General features: G+C 38.6%; 1 protein-coding gene and 1 non-coding gene across 2 annotated transcripts; both read left to right on the forward strand.

Moving 5' to 3' along the window:
• Positions 1-1832: 1832 nt before the first annotated feature.
• On the forward strand, positions 1833-1939 carry LOC141675863 (small nucleolar RNA R71). Its single transcript, XR_012556492.1, has one exon. It is a non-coding gene; the product is annotated as a small nucleolar RNA R71 (small nucleolar RNA).
• Positions 1940-20109: 18170 nt separating this feature from the next.
• On the forward strand, positions 20110-21370 carry LOC141675266 (large ribosomal subunit protein eL37z-like). The gene is made up of 4 exons (XM_074481975.1): positions 20110-20243; positions 20326-20470; positions 20932-21033; positions 21116-21370. The coding sequence occupies exons 1-4, from the start codon at positions 20241-20243 to the stop codon at positions 21157-21159; spliced, it is 294 nt and encodes a 97-aa protein (XP_074338076.1). The 5' UTR covers positions 20110-20240; the 3' UTR covers positions 21160-21370.
• The last annotated feature ends 2064 nt before the right edge of the window (positions 21371-23434 follow it).

The following is a 23434-nucleotide window of genomic DNA, read 5'->3' on the forward strand; positions in this document are numbered from 1 at the left end:
TAGGTGCTTCCTCTATTGATGGTTTGAGCTTCCCTTCAGCGTTCTTGAGGTCAGAAGTACCAAGAGATTCAAATGGTATGTCCAGCTTTCGCTTCCAGGGAGAAGCGTTCAGATATTGTAATTGCTCGTTGCTCTCTTCATCATCACTGTCAAAATCCCCCACTAAGGCCTTTTCCAATACATCAGACATTAGCATGTGATCGAGTTCCGAAGTAACCGCAGAATCAATCACATCCAATTTTAAGCACTCCTCATCTTCTGTAGGGAATTTCATTACCTTGAATACGTTGAAGGTCACATCCTGATCTTGGACCCGCATAGTAAGTTCACCTTTTTGCACATCTATCAAGGTACGGCCAGTAGCCAAGAAAGGCCTTCCCAAGATTATGGGAATCTTCTTATCTTCCTCAAAATCCAGAATAACAAAATCTGCTGGAAAGAAGAGCTTATCCATCTTGACGAGCACATCCTCAACTATGCCCCTTGGGTAAGTGATGGAACGGTCAGCCAATTGTAGCGACATGTATGTGGGTTTTGGATCAGGCAGATCCAGCTTTTTAAAGATCGACAACGGCATTAGATTAATGCTTGCTCCCAAATCACAAAGGCATTTGTCAAAAGTCAGATTGCCAATGGTGCAAGGAATGGTGAAGCTTCCTGGATCTTTCAGTTTTGGTGGTAACTTTTGCTGCAGAACAGCGCTGCATTCTTCCGTGAGAGCAAAGGTTTCAAGGTCATCCAGTTTCACCTTCCTTGTAAGAATAGTCTTCATAAACTTCGCATAACTAGGCATCTGTTCAAGAGCCTCAGCGAAAGGTATATTGATGTGAAGTTTCTTGAACACCTCCAGAAACTTCCCGAACTGTCTATCCAGCTTTTGTTGCTGCAATCTCTTAGGAAAAGGTGGTGGAGGATAGAGCTTTTACTCCCCTGTATTAGCCTCAGGCAGAGTGTGTTCAACAGTAGTCTTCCTTGGTTCCGCCGCTTTCTCCTTTTGCGTAGATTCTTCATCTCTAATTTCAGCTTCTACTTCTTTTGCCTTTTCAGAATCAGCTGCTTTTCCAGACCTTAAGGTAATAGCCTTGACTTGCTCTTTAGCTTCCTTCCCGCCTTGTACTTCCGTGTCACTGGGAAGAGTGCCAGGTTGACGATTGAGCACTGCATTGGCTAATTGACTGATTTGATTTTCCAAGGTCTTGATAGAAACCGCCTGACTCTTGCACAACAGCTTAAGTTCCTCAAAATCAGCACTAGTAGGTGCAGCTGTACTTCCCTGTTGAGGATATGATTGCCTTGTAGTATACTGCTGTGGTTGCTGGAATTCAGGTGGGTTAAACTGTTTACTCACTCCTTGCTGATATGGTGGCTGAATAGCATTCTGATTATTCCCCCAGCTGAAATTTGGATGATTTCTGTTGTTAGGATGATAGGTCGCTGGCACAGGCTGCTGTTGTCGCTGATAATTATTCACATACTGAACAGATTCGTTGACAAGAGAACACTGATCCGTAGCATGAGAACCTGCACAAAGCTCACAAACCATAGCTATTTGATTAACTCCATACGTAGCCAGAGAATCAACCTTCATTGATAGCGCTTGGAGCTGGGCTGCAATAGCGGTGGCTGCATCAACTTCCAGAATACCTGCTACCTTGCCTGACGTCATCCTCTGAGTTGGGTTTTGATGCTCATTTGCAGCCATCGTCTCTATAAGATTATACGCCTCAGTATAGCTTTTAGCCCATAAGGCGCCTCCAGCTGCTGCATCGAGCATGGGCCGAGATTGGGCCCCCAAACCATTATAGAAACCAGTGATCACCATCCAATCCGGCATTCCATGATGTGGACATTTTCTCAACATTTTCTTGTAGCGTTCCCAAGCCTCGCACATAGATTCTGTAGGTTGCTGCGCAAACTGAGTAAGAGCACTCCTCATAGCAGCAGTCTTTTCCATCGGATAAAACTTCACCAGAAACTTTTGCGCAAGATCTTGCCATGTAGTGATGGACCCAGCTGGTTCAGAATGTAACCAGTCTTTAGCCTTATCCCTCAGTGAGAATAGGAAAAGCCTCAACTTGATAGCCTCATCAGTCACGCCATTATACTTAAAAGTGCTGCAGATCTCGACAAAATTCCTTATGTGCATGTTGGGGTCTTCAGTTGCCGCTCCTCCAAAAGAAACAGAATTCTGCACCATCTGAATAGTGTCCGGCTTGATTTCAAAGGTGTTAGCTTGAATAGCCAGATGAAGGATGCTTGACTGAATGTCATCAATTTTAGGCCGAGAAGAATCCATAAGAGCTGGATCAGCTTGAACAATACGATCTCCCATATTTACTGGTTCTTTCTGCTCAGTTCCTGAATCCGAATCCTCAAAATCTAACTTCTCCGGAATATCAAGAACTTCGTCTGTCTCCTCAGCTGTATCTAAAGTCCTCTTGCGAGCACGAGAACGAGTTTGCATAAACGCTTGCTAAAGTACCTGAAACACAACCGGAAAAAATAAGTAACTACTATGTCCTAATCACTGAGTCCTAATGACCAATGATGGTAAGTACATAAACTAAACAAATACGCCGAGTCCCCGGCAGCGGTGCCAAAAACTTGTTAGGGCGAAAACATGCACTAATATTCACGCAAGTATACGCGTTCGCAAGTAATATAGAATACTTTCTAGTTCGTTCCCTCAGAGACTCAGACTAAATTATTGTCTAATTAAACTCACTCACCAATGTATGATTACTTCTCAATGTTAAGACACTAACACTTAAAATTGTTGATTAAATATTAACTATAATTAACTACTTAATTAATCACTTAACTAACACTTCAATTTATCAATAATAAAACACTCATGAGATCACAACTTCATTATTACTTCCTTCTATAGCCATTGTCATTACCTTTAGCATGAGACAGTGATGATATTAATCGAATAATTCGAAACTGATAAAAGCCAACTTTCATTGTACTAATACCATTCTACCAAGCATCCACAATTAAGATAGAAGTTGAATAGTCATCAATTATGTTGAGTTCCCATATGTCTACAGAAATTGACAACACAACAATTTAAGCACAAGTTATTCCTTTTGATTACATAGGGCAAATAAAACTGTTAGAGTTACCCACTAATCATGCACAACGTACATGAACCTATGCTAGCATGGCAAGTTCTAAATCTCAAGATCCACCGTCGCTTCACAAGAGATTAACACCTTATCTTATATGTTCGCGACGCACATAAGACGAATACGCACAACCAATACTAGATATCATGCAATCATCACACACTAAAGTATTAATCAATTAACTAAAGAATTCTATAATAAATCCGTTGCAACCCCATGATCACGATTAGCCCATAATAGCACTTATCGTCATCATGGGTTCATATGAAATCATGATAAACAAACACAAGAAAATAATAACTAAACTAATTATATTAAAACAGAGTACGTCACAAGAGTAAATAAGTTCAAAGCAAGAAAACTAGCATCCAACGTTACAACGAAACAAGAATCACAAGAATATATGCTTCCTCTTCGTTGCGGTGTGCTAAATCGGTCTTCTTCCTTATCTCCTTTGCTCCTTGCGTAAAAACACAATCTTCTTCAATCCACACTTGTGAAAACGTCTCAAATCTACTTAAATAATAGTCCCATAAAACTCAGATTACATAGAAGTGGAAACCAAACAGAAGTAGAAGTCCTAAAATAAACTGTCTTTTTTCCCGACCCTGCGCGGCCGCTCAGCATAGCTGAGCGGGCGCTCAGCTTGCTGCGCGGCCGCTCAGCAATGCTGAGCGGGCGCTCAGACCTCTACTGGAAAAATTCTGATTTTGCTCTGTTTCTTCGCCGTAATCTGCCCGTTTCTTTCCTCTCGCAATGGTGAACACATGCCAAGGCTTATTCTTGATGATTCCTCCCCGGAAATGCAACTAAAACCCTGAAATGCATAAACACTAGAAAAACACATCAAATATACAAAATACTTGATTTCAAGACACCAATTTAAGTCATTTTAAGACGCTCTAAGTGGTATAAAATGCCACTTATCACACCCCCAAACTTAAATCGATGCTTGTCCTCAAGCGTCACAGACTCAAAAACAAATAAAAACATGCATGAATGCAATCTATATGAAAATGCAGCGATCCCCCTTACTACAATTAACCAACCAAATTGTCACATCTCAACGAATGCAGTTAGACAACTAAAGATCAATAAACTCATGCAACCGGACATACAGCCAGAAACGTGGTGTGTGCAATTGCTTAAGAGATATGCTTCGGAACTAGACCAATTACTATGACTAGACTATCCTCAAGGCAATCCTACGATTATACAAAGAATAAAAAATTCTAGTCACAAAGTGATATACAACACTACAAGAACTCTGGAGCTTACTACGGAATTGTGCTTTTTATTTACAACTCGAATGCTCATTTGACCGTGCAATGAGTGAGGTCCACAAAAGACTTATACAATGGTATCCATGTAACGAGCGTTAGGTTAGCGGATCCCAGACTCTAAAAGCCTTAGGTCACTAGGCACAAAGTCCCCTAAGAACTTAATAACTCGAATACCAAAGAGCCCACTCTTGAAAAAATTAATTTTTTTTTTTTTACTTCTGAGCAAGTGCGTTTCGCTCCATCTTGCTCAACCCTAGACTACTCGCACCATATGCGAGCCGGCTACTAGCCATTTGACGCCTAGCCACAACTAGCAACAACTTCCATATTTTTTCTCCAAATTTTTTTCTTTTTCATGCCTTTATCACTAAGAACCTATAATCAAATTCTAAGCATAATAAATAGATTGACCTTGAAAACATCCACATCATAACAACAATCTAGCCCTTACGCATTCTCTAAGACTTAGTGAACTTACAATTGTTTCTAGCATGCATATCAACCTACACAACTTCATATCACTTTAATGCTATCACTACACTCGCATCAATATCACAATTCAGTCGATAAATCATTGCAAAAGGGATCATGGTAAATGCATGAGCTACATGACATTCATAACAAACAAAAAATAAAAAACTATATGGCATAAATTATGCAACTAAATGAACTAAACTATCATGAATATGCAACTAAATGACACACACACAATATTCCTTAACTACCACCCCCAAACTAAAAATCTTCACTGTCCTCAGTGAAAGTAGTAGAAAGGAACACAGGGTATACCTACTCGGAGTCATCATCATCATCACCCTCAGTGGGTGGAGTATCAGGCGGCGGGTATGCAGAGTCCTCACCAAAAACTGGCCACTGGATATCAGCTCCAAGGCCTCGAAAAGCAGTCCCTAACGCAAGGGTGAGCTCCTGAGCAAACCTGTTCTGCGTCTCATACATGGCATCCATCCGCCGTGAAAGCCTCCTATACTGGTCATCAACCATCCCAGCACCCTCCTGAGCTCTCGAAGAACCAGCCTCATCACGCCCTGGCCTAGCCATAGTAGCACCTCGTGCTGGACGCCCTCCTGGAAGACGATAACCCAGCCCATGCTCCTCAGGCTCACCACCGGTCCACTCCTGCATCCCATTCAGAGTACCAGAATCAATCAGAGCTGCTGGCAACTGCAACTGCTCATGAGCCGGCCAGTTCACTCCCACTGCTCGGCATAGCTTCGTAACCGTAGATACATAAGGGATGTTCATATGCTTTGCTCCACTCAAAAACTTCAGAATTCCTTGGTAGATAAACTCACCAAGGTCCACATAGTATTCCTCATTCAGAATTCCCCACAACAACTGTGCTCTCTCAACTGTGACCTCGTGTACATACGAAGAAGGCAAAATATTAGCACAAATAAATGCATTCCATGCACGGGCATACCTGTTCATGGCGATCGCCGGAAAGTGACGATACTCATTAGTGCCGGTCCTGCAGGTCCAAACTGTGCCCGGTCGACAGAGAGTCGCACAAATCAAATCCAAGTCAAAATCCTCAGCAGTCTTTTCATTCCAGTTCTCCTCCTTGGGCTTCCTCTCTCGCTGTCCAATCACACGGCGAATCGCCGCAGGATGATAATCAACCGTCAGCCCACGGACCACAGAAAACCCATTCTTTTCGGCCTTGGCGTTCGCGTAGAACTCGCGAACAACGCTCATCAGTACTGCTTCGGGTGACTCACAAAAAGCTATCCACCCCTTCTCTGCAATCATGGGCAGCAACTCACCATCCCTCCCCGATGGTAAAAACCCCCTCTCCTTCAGAATCGGCTTCCCCAATAGCCTAGTGTACTCCTCCTCCGCAGCTCTGTCAGTTAACCGAGGCCTTGCAGCAGTACCCCTCGATGAATCAGCAGTAGGAACTGTGCTGCTGCTGTCAATAGTGCGTGCTCTCTTGGGTGCCATTGATTCGTGAATAAAAGTGTGTAAGAACTGATTTTTGATGTTTGTGAGAGGGTTTAAGTGTAGGAAGTTTTGTGGGAGATATGTAGGATAGGTGTATGTATATATAGGGTGTGGATTAGATTAGGGTTTGGGAATTAAGGAGTAACATGATGGGGTAGTGGGAACAAATCGTGGGTTTATGGGCTAAAACTGTTTTTGTGTTTTTTTTTTTCTGAACTGAAAAAAAATTCTGGTACTCGACCCCTGAGCGGTCGCTCAGCAAAACTGAGCGGGCGCTCAACTTACTGCGCGGTCGCTCAGCAAAGCTGAGCGGGCGCTCAGGGGGTCACTGGAAATTTTTTTTTTCAGCCCCTGTTTTCTGATTTTTTTGTGTTTTTGGATAGGTTATTAACTTCTAAGGGTTCCTGTAACAACAATTCATGGGTTGCCTCCCACGCAGCGCTTCTTTTTCGTCATTAGCTTGACGTTTCGTACCCTTCTCAAGTAGTCAACAAAATGGCACTAACCACTTCTCGGTTTGCCATGTCCCCATAGTAGTGCTTCAACCGCTGACCGTTAACCTTGAATGCTTGGTCCGGATCATTCTCAAAAATTTCCACCGCTCCATGTGGAAACACAGTTTTGACAACAAAAGGTCCAGACCACCTTGATTTCAACTTCCTAGGAAAAAGTCGGAGCCGAGATTTGAATAAGAGAACTTGTTGCCCTGGCACAAATAACTTTGGATGTAGCTTCCTATCGTGCCACCTCTTCACCTTTTCCTTATACATTTTGTTATTTTCGTATGCTTGAATTCGAAATTCATCAAGTTCATTAAGCTGAAGCATTCTTTTCTTACCAGCTGCATCTAAATCCAGGTTCAACTTCTTCAATGCCCAGTAGGCCTTATGCTCAAGCTCCGCAGGTAGATGACATCCGTTACCGTACACCAACTGAAACGGTGACATCCCAAGTGGAGTTTTGTATGCGGTTCTGTAAGCCCAAACAACTTCATCGAGCTTTAAAGACCAATCCTTCCTTGATGGACAAACAACTTTCTCTAGAATGCGCTTTATCTCTCTGTTAGACACTTCCGCTTGACCATTTGTTTGCGGATGATAGGCAGTAGCTACTCGATGATTCACATTATAACGCTGCATCATAGAAGTGAACTTACGGTTGTAAAAATGCGATCCTTCATAACTTATGATTACCCGAGGTGTTCCAAACCTCGTGAAAATTTGCTTATGAAGAAAATTTAGCACTGCCTTTGCATCATTTGTCGGTAAAGCTTTAACTTCGACCCATTTTGAGACATAATCGACTGCCAGCAAGATGTACTGATTATTGCAAGACGAGATAAAAGGCCCCATGAAATCGATTCCCCATACATCAAAGACCTCGACTTCAAGCATCACATTTAATGGCATTTCATCCTTCCTTGACAAATTTCCCACTCTTTGGCAACGATCACACCTTAAAACAAACTGATGAGCATCCTTGAACAAAGTAGGCCAGAAAAAACCTGCTTGCAGAATACGAGCTGCCGTTTTCTCACCACCATAGTGTCCACCATAAACCGTGGAATGGCAGTCTCGTAATATCCCCTCCGTCTCACAGAACGGAATACATCTCCTGATGATCTGGTCAGCTCCCTATCTAAACAAATATGGTTCATCCCACATATACCACTTCACCTTATGCAGAAACTTCTTCTTTTGAGCGGATGTCAAATTAGGAGGCATTATATTGCTGACGAGATAGTTTACAATATCTGCAAACCATGGTTCTTCTTTCTGAATTGCAAACAACTGCTCATCCGGAAAAGATTCATTGATTAACGTCCTATCTTGTGAAGTAGAATCGGGATTCTCCAACCTAGAGAGATGGTCAGCTACTTGATTCTCAGTACTTTTTCTATCTTTGATCTCTAACTCAAATTCCTGAAGTAAAAGCACTTAACGAATGAGTCTCGGCTTCGAATCCTTCTTAGAAACCAGATAGCGAATAGCTGCATGATCAGTGAATACTGTTACTTTCGTACCAAGCAGATAAGATCGAAATTTCTCAAAACCAAAGGCTATAGCCAAAAGCTCCTTCTCAGTAGTGGTGTAGTTCAATTGGGCACCATTTAAAGTCTTACTCGCATAGTAGACCACATGGAAGAGATTTTTCTTGCGTTGTCCCAGAACTGCACCTACCACATAATCACTTGCATTACACATCATCTCAAACGGTCTCGTCCAATCTGGTGCTGTAATAACTGGTGCAGTGATCAAACTCTTCTTGAGAGTCTTGAATGCTGCCCAACATTCATCATCAAATTTGAAAGGCACATCTTTCTCAAGCAAGTTGCACAACGGCTTAGATATCTTTGAAAAGTCCTTGATGAATCGCCGATAAAAACCCGTATGACCAAGAAAACTACGGATTCCTTTCACAGAATTAGGTGGGGGAAGATTTTCAATGACTCCCACCTTGGCCTTGTCCACCTCCAGACCCTTGCTAGAGACCTTATGCCCAAGGATAATGCCTTCACGCACCATAAAATGACATTTCTCCCAATTGAGCACCAAATTAGTTTCCACGCATCTTTTGAGTACGGCGCGCAGATTATTCAAACATTCATCATATGAGTGTCCAAAGACGGAGAAGTCATCCATGAATACTTCGACGTTATTTCCAATCATGTCAGAGAATATAGCCATCATACATCTCTGAAAGGTGGCCGGGGCGCCACATAACCCAAACGAAACTCTGCGAAAAGCAAACGTGCCAAATGGACAAGTGAAGGTAGTCTTTTCCTGATTCTCTGGTGCAATACAAATCTGATTATACCCGGAATAACCATCCAGAAGACAAAAATACTCATGACCCGCCAATCTGTCAAGCATCTGATCAATAAATGGAAGAGGGAAGTGATCCTTCCTTGTGGCTTTGTTCAATTTTCTATAATCCATGCATACTCTCCATCCTGTAACTGTTCGAGTGGGGATGAGCTCATTCTTTTCATTTGCGACCACAGTGATACCTCCCTTCTTAGGTACACATTGTACGGGGCTCACCCACGAGCTGTCAGAAATAGGATAAATGATGCCTGCATCTAGCCATTTCAGAATTTCTTTCTTCACCACCTCCTTCATGATGGGATTCAGTCTTCGCTGTTGTTCCACAGTTGGCTTACTACCTTCCTCTAGCAGAATTTTATGCATACAATATGAAGGACTTATCCCCTTGATGTCTGCTATGGTCCATCCTATAGCCCGTTTGAATTCTCTCAAAATCCTTAGGAGCTTGTCTTCTTCACTACCTAAAAGGTCAGATGAAATAATAACAGGTAATGTAGATGAATCACCTAAAAAAGCATACCTCAAGTGCTCAGGTAATGGCTTAAGCTCCAAGGTAGGTGCTTCCTCTATTGATGGTTTGAGCTTCCCTTCAGCGTTCTTGAGGTCAGAAGTACCAAGAGATTCAAATGGTATGTCCAGCTTTCTCTTCTAGGGAGAAGCGTTCAGATATTGTAATTGCTCGTTGCTCTCTTCATCATCGCTGTCAAAATCCCCCACTAAGGCCTTTTCCAATGCATCAGACATTAGCATGTGATCGAGTTCCGAAGTAACCGCAGAATCAATCACATCCAATTTTAAGCACTCCTCATCTTCTATAGGGAATTTCATTGCCTTGAATATGTTGAAGGTCACATCCTGATCTTGGACCCGCATAGTAAGTTCACCTTTTTGCACATCTATCAAGGTACGGCCAGTAGCCAAGAAAGGCCTTCCCAAGATTATGGGAATCTTCTTATCTTCCTCAAAATCCAGAATAACAAAATCTGCTGGAAAGAAGAGCTTATCCACCTTGACGAGCACATCCTCAACTATGCCCCTTGGGTAAGTGATGGAACAGTCAGCCAATTGTAGCGACATGTATGTGGATTTTGGATCAGGCAGATCCAGCTTTTTAAAGATCGACAACGGCATTAGATTAATGCTTGCTCCCAAATCATAAAGGCACTTGTCAAAAGTCAGATTGCCAATGGTGCAAGGAATGGTGAAGCTTCCTGGATCTTTCAGTTTTGGTGGTAACTTTTGCTGCAGAACAGCGCTGCATTCTTCCGTGAGAGCAACGGTTTCAAGGTCATCCAGTTTCACCTTCCTTGTAAGAATAGTCTTCATAAACTTCGCATAACTAGGCATCTGTTCAAGAGCCTCAGCGAAAGGTATATTGATGTGAAGTTTCTTGAACACCTCCAGAAACTTCCCGAACTGTCTATCCTGCTTTTGTTGCTGCAATCTCTTAGGAAAAGGTGGTGGAGGATAGAGCTGTTTCTCCCCTGTATTAGCCTCAGGCAGAGTGTGTTCAACAGTAGTCTTCCTTGGTTCCGCCACTTTCTCCTTTTGCGTAGATTCTTCATCTCTAATTTCAGCTTCTACTTCTTTTGCCTTTTCAGAATCAGCTACTTTTCCAGACCTTAAGGTAATAGCCTTGCCTTGCTCTTTAGCTTCCTTCCTGCCTGGTACTTCCGTGTCACTGGGAAGAGTGCCAGGTTGACGATTGAGCACTGCATTGGCTAATTGACCGATTTGATTTTCCAAGGTCTTGATAGAAACCGCCTGACTCTTGCACAATAGCTTAAGTTCCTCAAAATCAGCACTAGTAGGTGCAGTTGCACTTCCCTGTTGAGGATATGATTGCCTTGTAGCATACTGCTGTGGTTGCTGGAATCCAGGTGGGTTAAGCTGTTTACTCACTCCTTGCTGATATGGTGGCTGAATAGCATTCTGATTATTCCCCCAGCTGAAATTTGGATGATTTCTGTTGTTAGGATGATAGGTCGCTGGCACAGGCTGCTGTTATCGCTGATAATTATTCACATACTGAACAGATTCATTGACAAGAGAACACTGATCCGTAGCATGAGAACCTGCACAAAGCTCACAAACCATATCTATTTGATTAACTCCATACGTAGCCAGAGAATCAACCTTCATTGATAGCGCTTGGAGCTGGGCTGCAATAGCGGTGGCTGCATCAACTTCCAGAATACCTGCTACCTTGCCTGACGTCATCCTCTGAGTTGGGTTTTGATGCTCATTTGCAGCCATCATCTCTATAAGATTATACGCCTCAGTATAGCTTTTAGCCCATAAGGCGCCTCCAGCTGCTGCATCGAGCATGGGCCGAGATTGGGCCCCCAAACCATTATAGAAACCAGTGATCACCATCCAATCCGGCATTCCATGATGTGGACATTTTCTCAACATTTTCTTGTAGCTTTCCCAAGCCTCGCACATAGATTCTGTAGGTTGCTGCGCAAACTGAGTAAGAGCACTCCTCATAGCAGCAGTCTTTGCCATCGGATAAAACTTCACCAGAAACTTTTGCACAAGATCTTGCCACGTAGTGATGGACCCAGCTGGTTCAGAATGTAACCAGTCTTTAGCCTTATCCCTCAGTGAGAATAGGAAAAGCCTCAACTTGATAGCCTCATCAGTCACGCCATTATACTTAAAAGTGCTGCAGATCTCGACAAAATTCCTTATGTGCATGTTGGGGTCTTCAGTTGCCGCTCCTCCAAAAGAAACAGAATTCTGCACCATCTGAATAGTGCCCGGCTTGATTTCAAAGGTGTTAGCTTGAATAGCCGGATGAAGGATGCTTGACTGAATGTCATCAATTTTAGGCCGAGAAAAATCCATAAGAGCTGGATCAGCTTGAACAATACGATCTCCCATATTTACTGGTTCTTTCTGCTCAGTTCCTGAATCCGAATCCTCAAAATCTAACTTCTCCGGAATATCAAGAACTTCGTCTGTCTCCCCAGCTGTATCTAAAGTCCTCTTGCGAGCACGAGAACGAGTTTGCATAAACGCTTGCTAAAGTACCTGAAACACAACCGGAAAAAATAAGTAACTACTACGTCCTAATCACTGAGTCCTAATGACCAATGATGGTAAGTACATAAACTAAACAAATACGACGAGTCCCCGGCAGCGGCGCCAAAAACTTGTTAGGGCGAAAACATGCACTAATATTCACGCAAGTATATGCGTTCGCAAGTAATATAGAATACTTTCTAGTTCGTTCCCTCAGAGACTCAGACTAAATTATTGTCTAATTAAACTCACTCACCAATGTATGATTACTTCTTAATGTTAAGACACTAACACTTAAAATTGTTGATTAAATATTAACTATAATTAACTACTTAATTAATCACTTAACTAACACTTCAATTTATCAATAATAAAACACTCATGAGATCACAACTTCATTATTACTTCCTTCTATAGCCATTGTCATTACCTTTAGCATGCGACAGTGATGATATTAATCGAATAACACGAAACTGATAAAAGCCAACTTTCATTGTACTAATACCATTCTACCAAGCATCCACAATTAAGATAGAAGTTGAATAGTCATCAATTATGTTGAGTTCCCATATGTCTACAGAAATTGACAACACAACAATTTAAGCACAAGTTATTCCTTTTGATTACATAGGGCAAATAAAACTGTTAGAGTTACCCACTAATCATGCACAACGTACATGAACTTATGCTAGCATGGCAAGTTCTAAATCTCAAGATCCACCGTCGCTTCACAAGAGATTAACACCCTATCTTATATGTTCGCGACGCACATAAGACGAATACGCACAACCAATACTAGATATCATGCAATCATCACACACTAAAGTATTAAACAATTAACTAAAGAATTCCATAATAAATCCGTTGCAACCCCATGATCACGATTAGCCCATAATAGCACTTATCGTCATCATGGGTTCATATGAAATCATGATAAACAAACACAAGAAAATAATAACTAAACTAATTATATTAAAACAGAGTACGTCACAAGAGTAAATAAGTTCAAAGCAAGAAAACTAGCATCCAACGTTACAACGAAACAAGAATCACAAGAATATATGTTTCCTCTTCGTTGCGGTGTGCTAAATCGGTCTTCTTCCTTATCTCCTTTGCTCTTTGCGTAAAAACACAATCTTCTTCAATCCACACTTGTGAAAACGTCTCAAATCTACTTAAATAATAGTCCCATAAAACTCAGATTACATAGAAGTGGAAACCAAACAGAAGTAGAAGTCCTAAAATAAACTGTCTTTTTTCCCGACCCTGCGCGGCCGCTCAGCATAGCTGAGCGGGCGCTCAGCTTGCTGCGCGGCCGCTCAGCAATGCTGAGCGGGCGCTCAGACCTCTACTGGAAAAATTCTGATTTTGCTCCGTTTCTTCGCCGTAATCTGCCCGTTTCTTTCCTCTCGCAATGGTGAACACATGCCAAGGCTTATTCTTGATGATTCCTCCCCCGAAATGCAACTAAAACCCTGAAATGCATAAACACTAGAAAAACGCATCAAATATACAAAATACTTGATTTCAAGACACCAATTTAAGCCATTTTAAGACGCTCTAAGTGGTATAAAATGCCACTTATCAGGCGATTCTTTCGCGAGTGTCTTACCAACTGCCTAACACACTTTACATAAATGTTTCATACTCCAATTAGTCCTTTTAGGTCTTTAACCTATGTTTCAAAGTAAGGTGAGGGGTAATGATTCGTTCGCGAAACGTCGTTACTTAAAACGGCCGTTTCTCCTAAACCGTACATCGGAATCAAACGAACTACATATCAAAACGAAGCTCGTAACATGAACTATCTAATCATGGCAATGGTCAAAACCTAGCAGTGAGTTCACGGGTCCTAATGTTAAGAACAAAAACAGCCTAAAGTAAATCGGACATTATGACGGCTATGTTTACGCGATTACCCAAATTTAAAACACTCCAATTCAACCCACAATCAATCCACAATCACAACCCAATCAAAAATCCATCCATACTACATCATAACAGCCCCAACAACTCAACATTAACAATTTATACTTATTCTTAAACTTGAATTTAACTACACTTAAGTTCATTAATCAACAATACAAGAATTACCACCCCAAAACTTCACAAAACTAACTAATCTCTACATTCACAACAAGCAAGCCTCCCATGAATTAAAATCAACAAAACTAAACCTAATTACTCAAATAAAGTTAGGGTTTGGAGGGTTATACCTTCCTTGGAGAGTGGAGAATCAAGAGAATGGTTTGGAATCACCCTTAAAGTCCTTATCCAAGGTTAAACTAAACAAAACTTCAAGAACAAAAATTTTAGTTCTTGAAAAACACTATTCACCATCTTCTTCCATGATTTTTAGGAAGAGAATGTGAATGATTTAGGAGCTCAAACTTATAGGATATCCATAACTATGCATAAGGAGTCTTAGATAATTACCTTGTGATTTAACAATGCTTGGAACTTGATTTTTGATTTTCTTGCTTTGGAAAAGAAAAAAAAGCCGAGAGCATGGAAGAAGAAAGGTGAGAAAATGTTGTGTTTTTGGTGAAAATGAATTGTTGGCTTGGTTGGCTGATTTTTGATTTGTTTTGTTTTGTTTTATTACCTTTTTACCATGTTAATTTTTGTGTGGTTCTAATTCAACCAACAACACACTTGCTTGGTCATGCTTATGTCACCATGTGATGTCATCCTCCCTCCTTTGTCCTCTTCTCATTGGTTTGATGACATCATCCTCACTAATCTCTTTGATTAGCTTTTAATTATTTGGCTAATGACCGCTGATCTGTTATACGGTTCGCTTAACTTTCGTTTTCGTTTATCGTTTGAGGGATCATACCCGGGATCTCATTACTTAGGTTCCCTTAACCTTTCTCAATACATTATATTCCTTTTATGATCCTCTATTAAAATCCTTGAATTTAAATCCTTTTTATCATGTTACCTTATACTCAATTCTTTCGATATCTGGTGGATTTTCAGAAAAAAATCAAAAGGTTCAAATTTGGATTCTGACGATCTTTACATACACTTATATATCATATAGAGTACCAATAAAATCTCAGAATATCCATAAAAGAACCCCTACATAGTGTGGCATGAAAAGTTTTCTTATTCAGTATAACACTATTCATAAGGGTTTCAAAAATTCCAAAAATTGGGGTTATTACAGAACTTGTGTTAACTCATATTTCTTTGCAGAGTAACACCTATTTCCAGGCGGCCCTCCATCAGGCTAGGTCCTGGAAGGGTAACTCTGATGAGTTTGAGAAGGAGATGAAGAAATGGGAGGAGAGAGCCAAGGTCCTAGAGAAGAAGCTGGACACAAAGAAAGAGGAGCTGGCTAAGGCTCATTCCGAGCTGGTGAAACTTAGGAGCGATAAGGAAAAGCTCATCGATGACTACATGGATTCTGACAAGTTTAAGAATCTCATGGAGATTCATGATGAGGGTCTTTATTCCCTACAGTTTACTCAGGGATGGGATGCGGCCGAAAAGGCGGTTTCTGAGAGGCATACGGGCTTAGTCGACCCTAAGGACTTTATAAGTCCTGAGCAGGCTGAGACAGAGGACAACATAGATGCCCTCTTCAACTCCCCTCAGCCAGATGATCGCATCTTGGATCCTAACACTGCTTCTCCTCCCGCTTCTCCTGCGAAGGATGCCGAGGGTGCTGATAAGGAGCAAGGGAATGAAGGCTCCCGCATGGAGGAGTAATTTTTTATTTTGTATTTTTATCCTTAACTTATGTTTGAACTTCGTTTGTATCAGAACTTGTTACCCTTCGGGGTTATTTCATATGCTGCTTTTCTTATTCGCATATTTTTCCTTTATCTTTCCAATACTTAATATGCATTTAACCTTGAACTAATTGAACCTTTGAATTTTGCAACGTGCACTCTTATAAAAAAATCCTTGAAGTCTTCCTTTTTTCAATGATCACAACATGATTTTTTGTTAAAACCACACAAGGTATTATCACAACTTAAACATCCATAGGTTGAAATAATTTCAAACTTATTAATATGAAGTCTAGTTTTCCAAAACTTTACATAGTATGGGTTCGACCCTTATCAATAATGACTCAACAATGTAAATTCTACTGGAATATGAAATCCTACGCAAGCAAATCTTCAAGGTGCTTTTCAACCTACTCGTCATCCTGACAAGTGAGAATCGTATTCAGTTGCCCTACATATAGTAAACCTTCAGGTTTTGTGCATGCCAAGTTCTTGGGACTTCAAAACCATCCATTGTCTCCAGCTTGTAGGTTCCTCTACCTTGAACACTCTTGACTTTATATGGCCCTTCCCAATTCGGGGAAAGCTTCCCTTTCTGTCCTACACCAGAAGCTTCTATCTTCCTCAAGACTAGGTCACCTTGTTTGAAAAACCTTTCTTTAACCCTTAGGTTGTAGTAGAATGAAGCCTTTTTCTGATATTCTACTATCTTTGCATGTGCCTCATCTCGCACTTCATCAATTAAGTCCAGAGCCAACCTTTGTCCTTCCTCGTTTTCCTCAACATTGAAAGCTTGAATCTTTGGAGAGGAATGTGATATCTCCACGGGAACAACTGCTTCTGCCCCATATGCCAACATGAAGGGAGTTGCTCCAGTCGTGACTCTACAGGTAGTCCTATAGGCCCATAATATTGGAAGTATCTCATCCACCCAATTATTTCTTAATTTCTTGATCCTCTTCTTTAGTCCATCCAGGATTATTCGATTTGCTACCTCCGCTTTCCCATTGGCTTGCGGGTGAGCCACTGATGTATATCGCACCACAAAGAAACAAAAATAAGAAAGAAAAGGGATAAGAGAAGAAGAGGATATTTCAAAAGAACACGATCAATCCAGAAACGTGAACTTTGAATCTCAAATTGCTTAGATCAATCCAGAAACTAAGTAATTCGAATCTAATCTTCAAAACAATCCAGTAATTGAAGTTTAGAGAAAAGAAAAACTACTCATAGTTTATCTCAAAACACAAGTTTTATATCATCCATTGTCTCTCTTAAAAGATTACATTAGAAGGGTATTTATAGGCTTAGACAATAACCCAAACCCAATAGGATTCCGAGAGAAATTCAATATCAGCTTGAATAGCCAATATCTGAATCCTTCCAGGAAATAAATTTAAAAACTAAATCCGAATAGAAAAAAGACAAAAACCAAATCCAAATAGGAAAATAAAATCCTAAGTGCTTAAAATAAGAAAAACCCTTTCAAGTGAAAGGTAAAAACTTGCAAGCAAAATTTGAATTAATAATTACATAATAATCAACTACTTGTCCAACTTCATGCATCGCTCCTTTATTCGTTGTTGTCCAAGTAAGCTGCATAACCCATGTTTGCATCCTCTCCAATTGAGCATCACCACAAGTACACATAACAAAATCCAAATTAACATATTCATTCCTTGATCCTCATCATACTCCTCTCCTTTGAAGAAAACTCGCCCTCGAGTTCTAAAGTATTTAAGAATAAGCACAGAACGAGGTGATTTCTCGTAGAACTTGAAAGCTTTGAATTGCAATTCCATGACCAGTATCTTAGGAAGTAAACTAGAAAGAATAAGATAGTTTGTTGAGATAGGTGCATTCAACAAGTTCTCTACCCCTAGAAAATCAATATGTTCCACGATGATGATGTTGTTTTCCTTGTACACAACCTCTTTAGTTTGGAACATATCCTCGAGTACCTTTTTCTCTTCAACCATGTCACGACACACAAGTTTAAGAGATGTATCTATTTGATTTTCTTCAACAACCAAGAATTTATCATCAAGTGACTGTCTTTCTTCATGCTTCTCTATCATAGCTTCTTTTGTAACTGGTTCATCCTTTTCATCCAAACTTGATGTAGTCGCCACATGTAACACATGGTAATCAACAACAAGATCCGCGACATTCTCCACACTAACAAAGGCTTCTTCTTCAGTTTCTTCTGAAAGAGTAAACTCGTGAAGGGAAGACTTCAATTTCTCGTCTTGTTAAAAAGATTCAAATTCCAAAGCAAGATTGCATACATCATTAAGCGAGATATATGGACTTGATTTAACCTTTCGATAAATAGGCAAATTCAATCCACGAATAAATCTTCCAATTTTCATTGTTTCCGTCTCCTCCAAGTCACAAATAAGACGCAATCTATAAAATTCAGAAGTATACTCAGAAACACTCATAGTACCTTGAGAGAGGGATGTCATCTTCATTATACATTCGAATTTATAATGCAAAGGAATATATTTTGCACGAAGTTTCTTCTTCAGAGATGTCCAAGTCATAATCTTTTCTTTTCCAGATCTAACTCTTTTTGTGTTTAGATTATCAAACCACAAGCCTGCTTTCTTTGTAAGTTTAAGCGCTGCAATCTTGAATATTCTCATCTCAGTCCAACCTGTATAAGCAGAAATCTTGTCGACTTGTGTAACCCATTCAACAAAATCATCTATGCTACCCAAACCTGTAAAGTAACCAAGCTCTATACCAGGATCATAGACTTCATCACTATCTTTCACCTCAACTAAAATTTTATCAAATTCATCAAACCCCGATTCCGTTGAATTAGCAAGCTTTTGAGTACGTTTATCAATCTCATCCAATATTCCAAGTAATTTTCTGAGCAATTAATCCGTAGCCATAAGAAAAATCTGAATTTTTTTGATGAACAGTACCCGTGAACAGTGTCGATGAACAGTGCCGATGAACAGTAAACTCGTGAACAGTACCGTGAACAGTACTCGTGAATAATCGGGTTAGAATAAAATAATAAATATTATTGATCCTGTTAAAAGCATTATATTATTGGACCTGACTATAACAAAATAAAAATTTGAAAGGTAATTCGTGGAATCGATACAATGTCATAAAATTAAAACAAAATAATACATATTATCCATTCGATCTAAAATAAAATAATAATCACCGCGGTCTAAAATAAAATTAAACAAAATAGTAAGTATAAATCGTTGGATTTGGTTGATATAACGAACCTAATCAAACATAAGTTTTTTTGCCATTGCCACGTAAAATTTTATCATTAGTTCGGGTTTAAACATATTAAACTAACATAAATCTGAATATAGTTAGTTGGATTTGGTCAGTTAACAGACTAATGACAATTTGTATACTACTGACCTTGGCTAAAATTTACCTTTTAATTAAATATAATAATTTTTCGTTAACACACCTATAAATATCAATAAAAATAAATTTTTCAATCATTGCATTATTTTTTTTATTGTAATATCACTAACTTATACACTTATGTGTGTATTAATAATTATTACGAAATCATATTATTAAATTTTAAAATAAATAAGTTTCATAATTTAATTTTTTACTTCATATTAAATTCAAAAAAAATATGTAATATTAAAAATAATATGTGCATCGCACGAGTTTTAGACAAGTATAATAATTATTTGAAATCTCACTTAGACCATTTTCAACCCAACTCAAAAAATGTACTTTTTACACGATTTTGGTGTAAAACTCCTATAAAACCCAACTCTAAAATTTACACCATTTTGGTGTCACACTAAACAATACACCAAATTTTTAAAATTTTTGTATATTCTCATGTTCCCCTTACACTCCTTTATCAAAAAACAAATTTGTTCCATTTATATCCAACCACTTTATTACTTTTAACTTTACTTTTGTACTTTAATAATAAAATAAGCTATATATTATAAGAATGATGTAAAGTTTATTGTTGATGGATTGTAGTTGATTTTAAAAATAGTGTAATTTTTATACTATTTTGATGTAAAAATTATACTAAAATAATGTAATGGGTTGAAGATGCTCTTAATAATTATCGGGATGCCATATTTAAATAGTTGTTAATTCAATGCGACGAGTGTAAAAACAAACGAAAATAAGAAAAGAAAAGGATGTGAAGGCCCATAAAGCCCACTGGAGAAACCCAAACACAAGCCCTAATTGAGGCGTATATATTGTAGCGAACACAAGCGAAGGTAAGTTTTTAGGGTTTGAGCAAAGATGGTAGGCAACTATGAGTTTACATATGTAATTTGTATGTATAGGCAGAAGAAGAGTTGAATAATTGATTAGTTTTGTTTAACAGGGAAAAGCAGGAAAAGGAACAGGAAGTTTCGGAAAGAGGAGGAACAAAACACACACTCTATGTGTTAGATGTGGCCGTCGGAGCTTCCATCTCCAGAAGAGCCGTTGCTCTGCTTGTGCTTATCCCGCTGCTCGTATCCGCAAATGTATATACACACTTCTCTCTTTATATCTACTTCATCACTGGAATCAAATTTAAATATACTGCTGTACTTTATTTCTATTGGATTATAATTATGTTAATTTCGAGTTTAGACGGTAATAATTGCGTGGGCTTATTTTAATTATGCCAAACGTGTATGTGCCTTGTGTGTAAATTAAACAATACTAATCCATCGGTTTTCCTGCTGTGTTACAGTTATGAATAGAAATGTGGGTTTATCTATTCATCACACTCTACTATTGTACAAAACAGATTCCTCTGAGTGTTGTACCTATTATTTGCTTTTAGTTCCCGCAGATTTTCACTTGTTTTGATTGTTCATTTAAATGTTTGGGAATCAGTACTTTATTTTTGCTTGGCAGCTTTGTATTTTTTCCTCAACTACGGAACCCTGTAAACCAATGAGATATTTCAACATTTGATTAATATTGATTTTCGTTTCAGATAACTGGAGCGAAAAGGCTATCAGAAGGAAGACAACAGGTACTGGTCGTATGAGGTACCTCCGACATGTTCCCCGCAGGTTCAAGTCTAACTTCAGAGAAGGTAAAGACAATTCTTTTCTTCTCTAAATTTCTGTCTATTGCTTAGTATTTCGCTTTTTCATTGTTTTTTTGGATTTATTTAGGTACTCAAGCAACTCCAAGGACCAAGGGAATTGCCACATATTAAAAGTTCATTGATCATGTTAGTTGGAAGTTTTCTTTGTTTCTTAAAGTCAAGTTATTGATTTTGGAGTTTTTAGCTTGTTGCTGTACCAAAAGTTGGTTTTATGTTTGTTCGAGTTGTCCCCATCCCCAACTCCCTGTCACCCTGTTTATGCGTTAATTTTTGCACTTCAGTTTGCCCTTGCAATAGAAGTATAATATATTTTGATGGACCATCTTTTAAAAGTTTAAAAAGGTAGTGATGTTTTTGATTTCTCAAGAAGGGACTGAAATGTGGTCTTTGATATGTTGCATGTGGTGATGAATTTGCATTGTTGCATATCTACATAGATAGCTTATGATTTTAGCAATGCTATTTTCAGAAGAGTAACCGTTAACAATCCTGCACTGCGTGGCAAATTAGCTGTTTTTTCAAATGAAAATCTATCTTGTACATAATTTGATAGTCATCACTGGTTTACTAGTATCATAGTAATAGTGATGCAAAAATCAGGTTAACATCATGTCCAAATCCTCCTTGTAAAACTCTTATGCCTTGAGTTTTATATGCAAGACCTCTTGGATTAAATGCTCGATCTTTTTCATTTGAAGGTTATTGCAGATGCCAGATGTTAAATAAGAAGCAATCTGGCAGATCTTAGAATAGGAATTAATTTTGTCCTAGCAAGTAGGACAGATGTTAGAATAGTAGTGATTTGGTCCTATAAATTATAGTGTGCAAGTAATTTCGTTGATCTAATGAGATGAGATCATAATGAGCAAGTAATTTTGTTGGTCTTGAAATATTGTAAGGTTGATGTGCTTGTTCATAGAAATTAGAATGAGCAAGTAATTTCGTTGGTCTGGAATAATGTAAGGTTATTGAGATCAAAGGCTCTTTGGTGTGATCAAATGTTTGACGGGTATATTGCCATAATGGAAATTCATATATTTTTAACCATTTCTGATTTTTTTGTTTTAATTATGAGATGCTGATGTAATGTTTGAAAATTCCTCAAAGGGTCTTGTTTTTTTTTTGCTAAAAATAGGGTCTTGGTACTAAAACTTAAATATGAACTGGTATGAATGCGAGACAGTATGCATAATTTGCAATTTTAAATAATATTTGTGGGCATAAATTGTAAGAAACGTTTGTTTGTAGAGAGATTTTACGAGCTTATAAATGATGCGAGCTTTTGTAATGGAGGCAAACTGTATTTTTTTAATCTTTGATAGGACATTAGAAAGAAATTATTGAAAATATTCTATGGGGAAAAATTGTACTTTGAAGACTTGTACTTGAACATTTACGGGGTCAGTTCGGTACTTCAGTTACTTATCTATTCGGCGAACTGGGCCTAATATACCAACAAGTAACGAAAAAAATCAAAATTTAATAGAAAAAGAAGTCTATCAGCTTCAACAAATTTGTGAAACATCTTTTACACCTGATTTTTATGAATTTCGTGGCTGCTATTGCGTGACTGAAATCCAAATAAAAAGCATGTTATTCGTAAAACAAAAGTATAATATATTACATCTGAAATGTTAGAGGAAACTATAAAAAATGTTAATTACTTGTCTGAAACAAACTTTTATTAATGGAATTTGTTAGTGTTGTTCCGTTTGACTGCTCATTCGTTTGTTTCAAAGTACCTTTTGGAAATATTATTAAACCTAATCTCTAACATGTAGTAATTTGTAATTTAAAGTATATTTATGCTTATATGTTTATGATTGGGTGTATTTTTATGCTTCTTCATATTAATCATTTTTATGTTTATAATTCAAAGACCCGTACCACTTGACACTAAGTTTGATAAGCAAAGACATTTTTTATGTGTAATTTTTAGTACAAGTTTATTTGAAAATTGTAGAAAGGGTTAATTAAAATTTAAATCTAAACACGTAAACCCTTATAGAAAAAGTTCATTTGCTCCTACCAAAAGTTATGGATTATGAAATATCACATTTTAAAGTGCGGGCGGTCCTTCAAATTTGTAAGTCCATTTTCTGCAAAATAAATTAAACCCTCTACTATATTACATAACATATGTATCCGTCTAATTTATTTTTGAGTTTCAAATTTGTAAGTCCATTTTCCGCAAAATAAATTAAATCCTCTACTATATTACATAACATGTATCCGTCTAATTTATTTTTAAATATTACCCTCACCGGATACGTAAAATTTAACATGGTTGATATGTATGGCCCTTTTGTTAGGGTTCAGGCATACCCAAGATAATACTTCCGGGTTCAAGGTATAATTAAGCAAAAGGAATTATGTTTTATTAAAT

This window comes from Apium graveolens, chromosome 7 (assembly GCF_009905375.1).
Source record: "Apium graveolens cultivar Ventura chromosome 7, ASM990537v1, whole genome shotgun sequence".
NCBI classification, from domain to species: Eukaryota; Viridiplantae; Streptophyta; class Magnoliopsida; order Apiales; family Apiaceae; genus Apium; species Apium graveolens.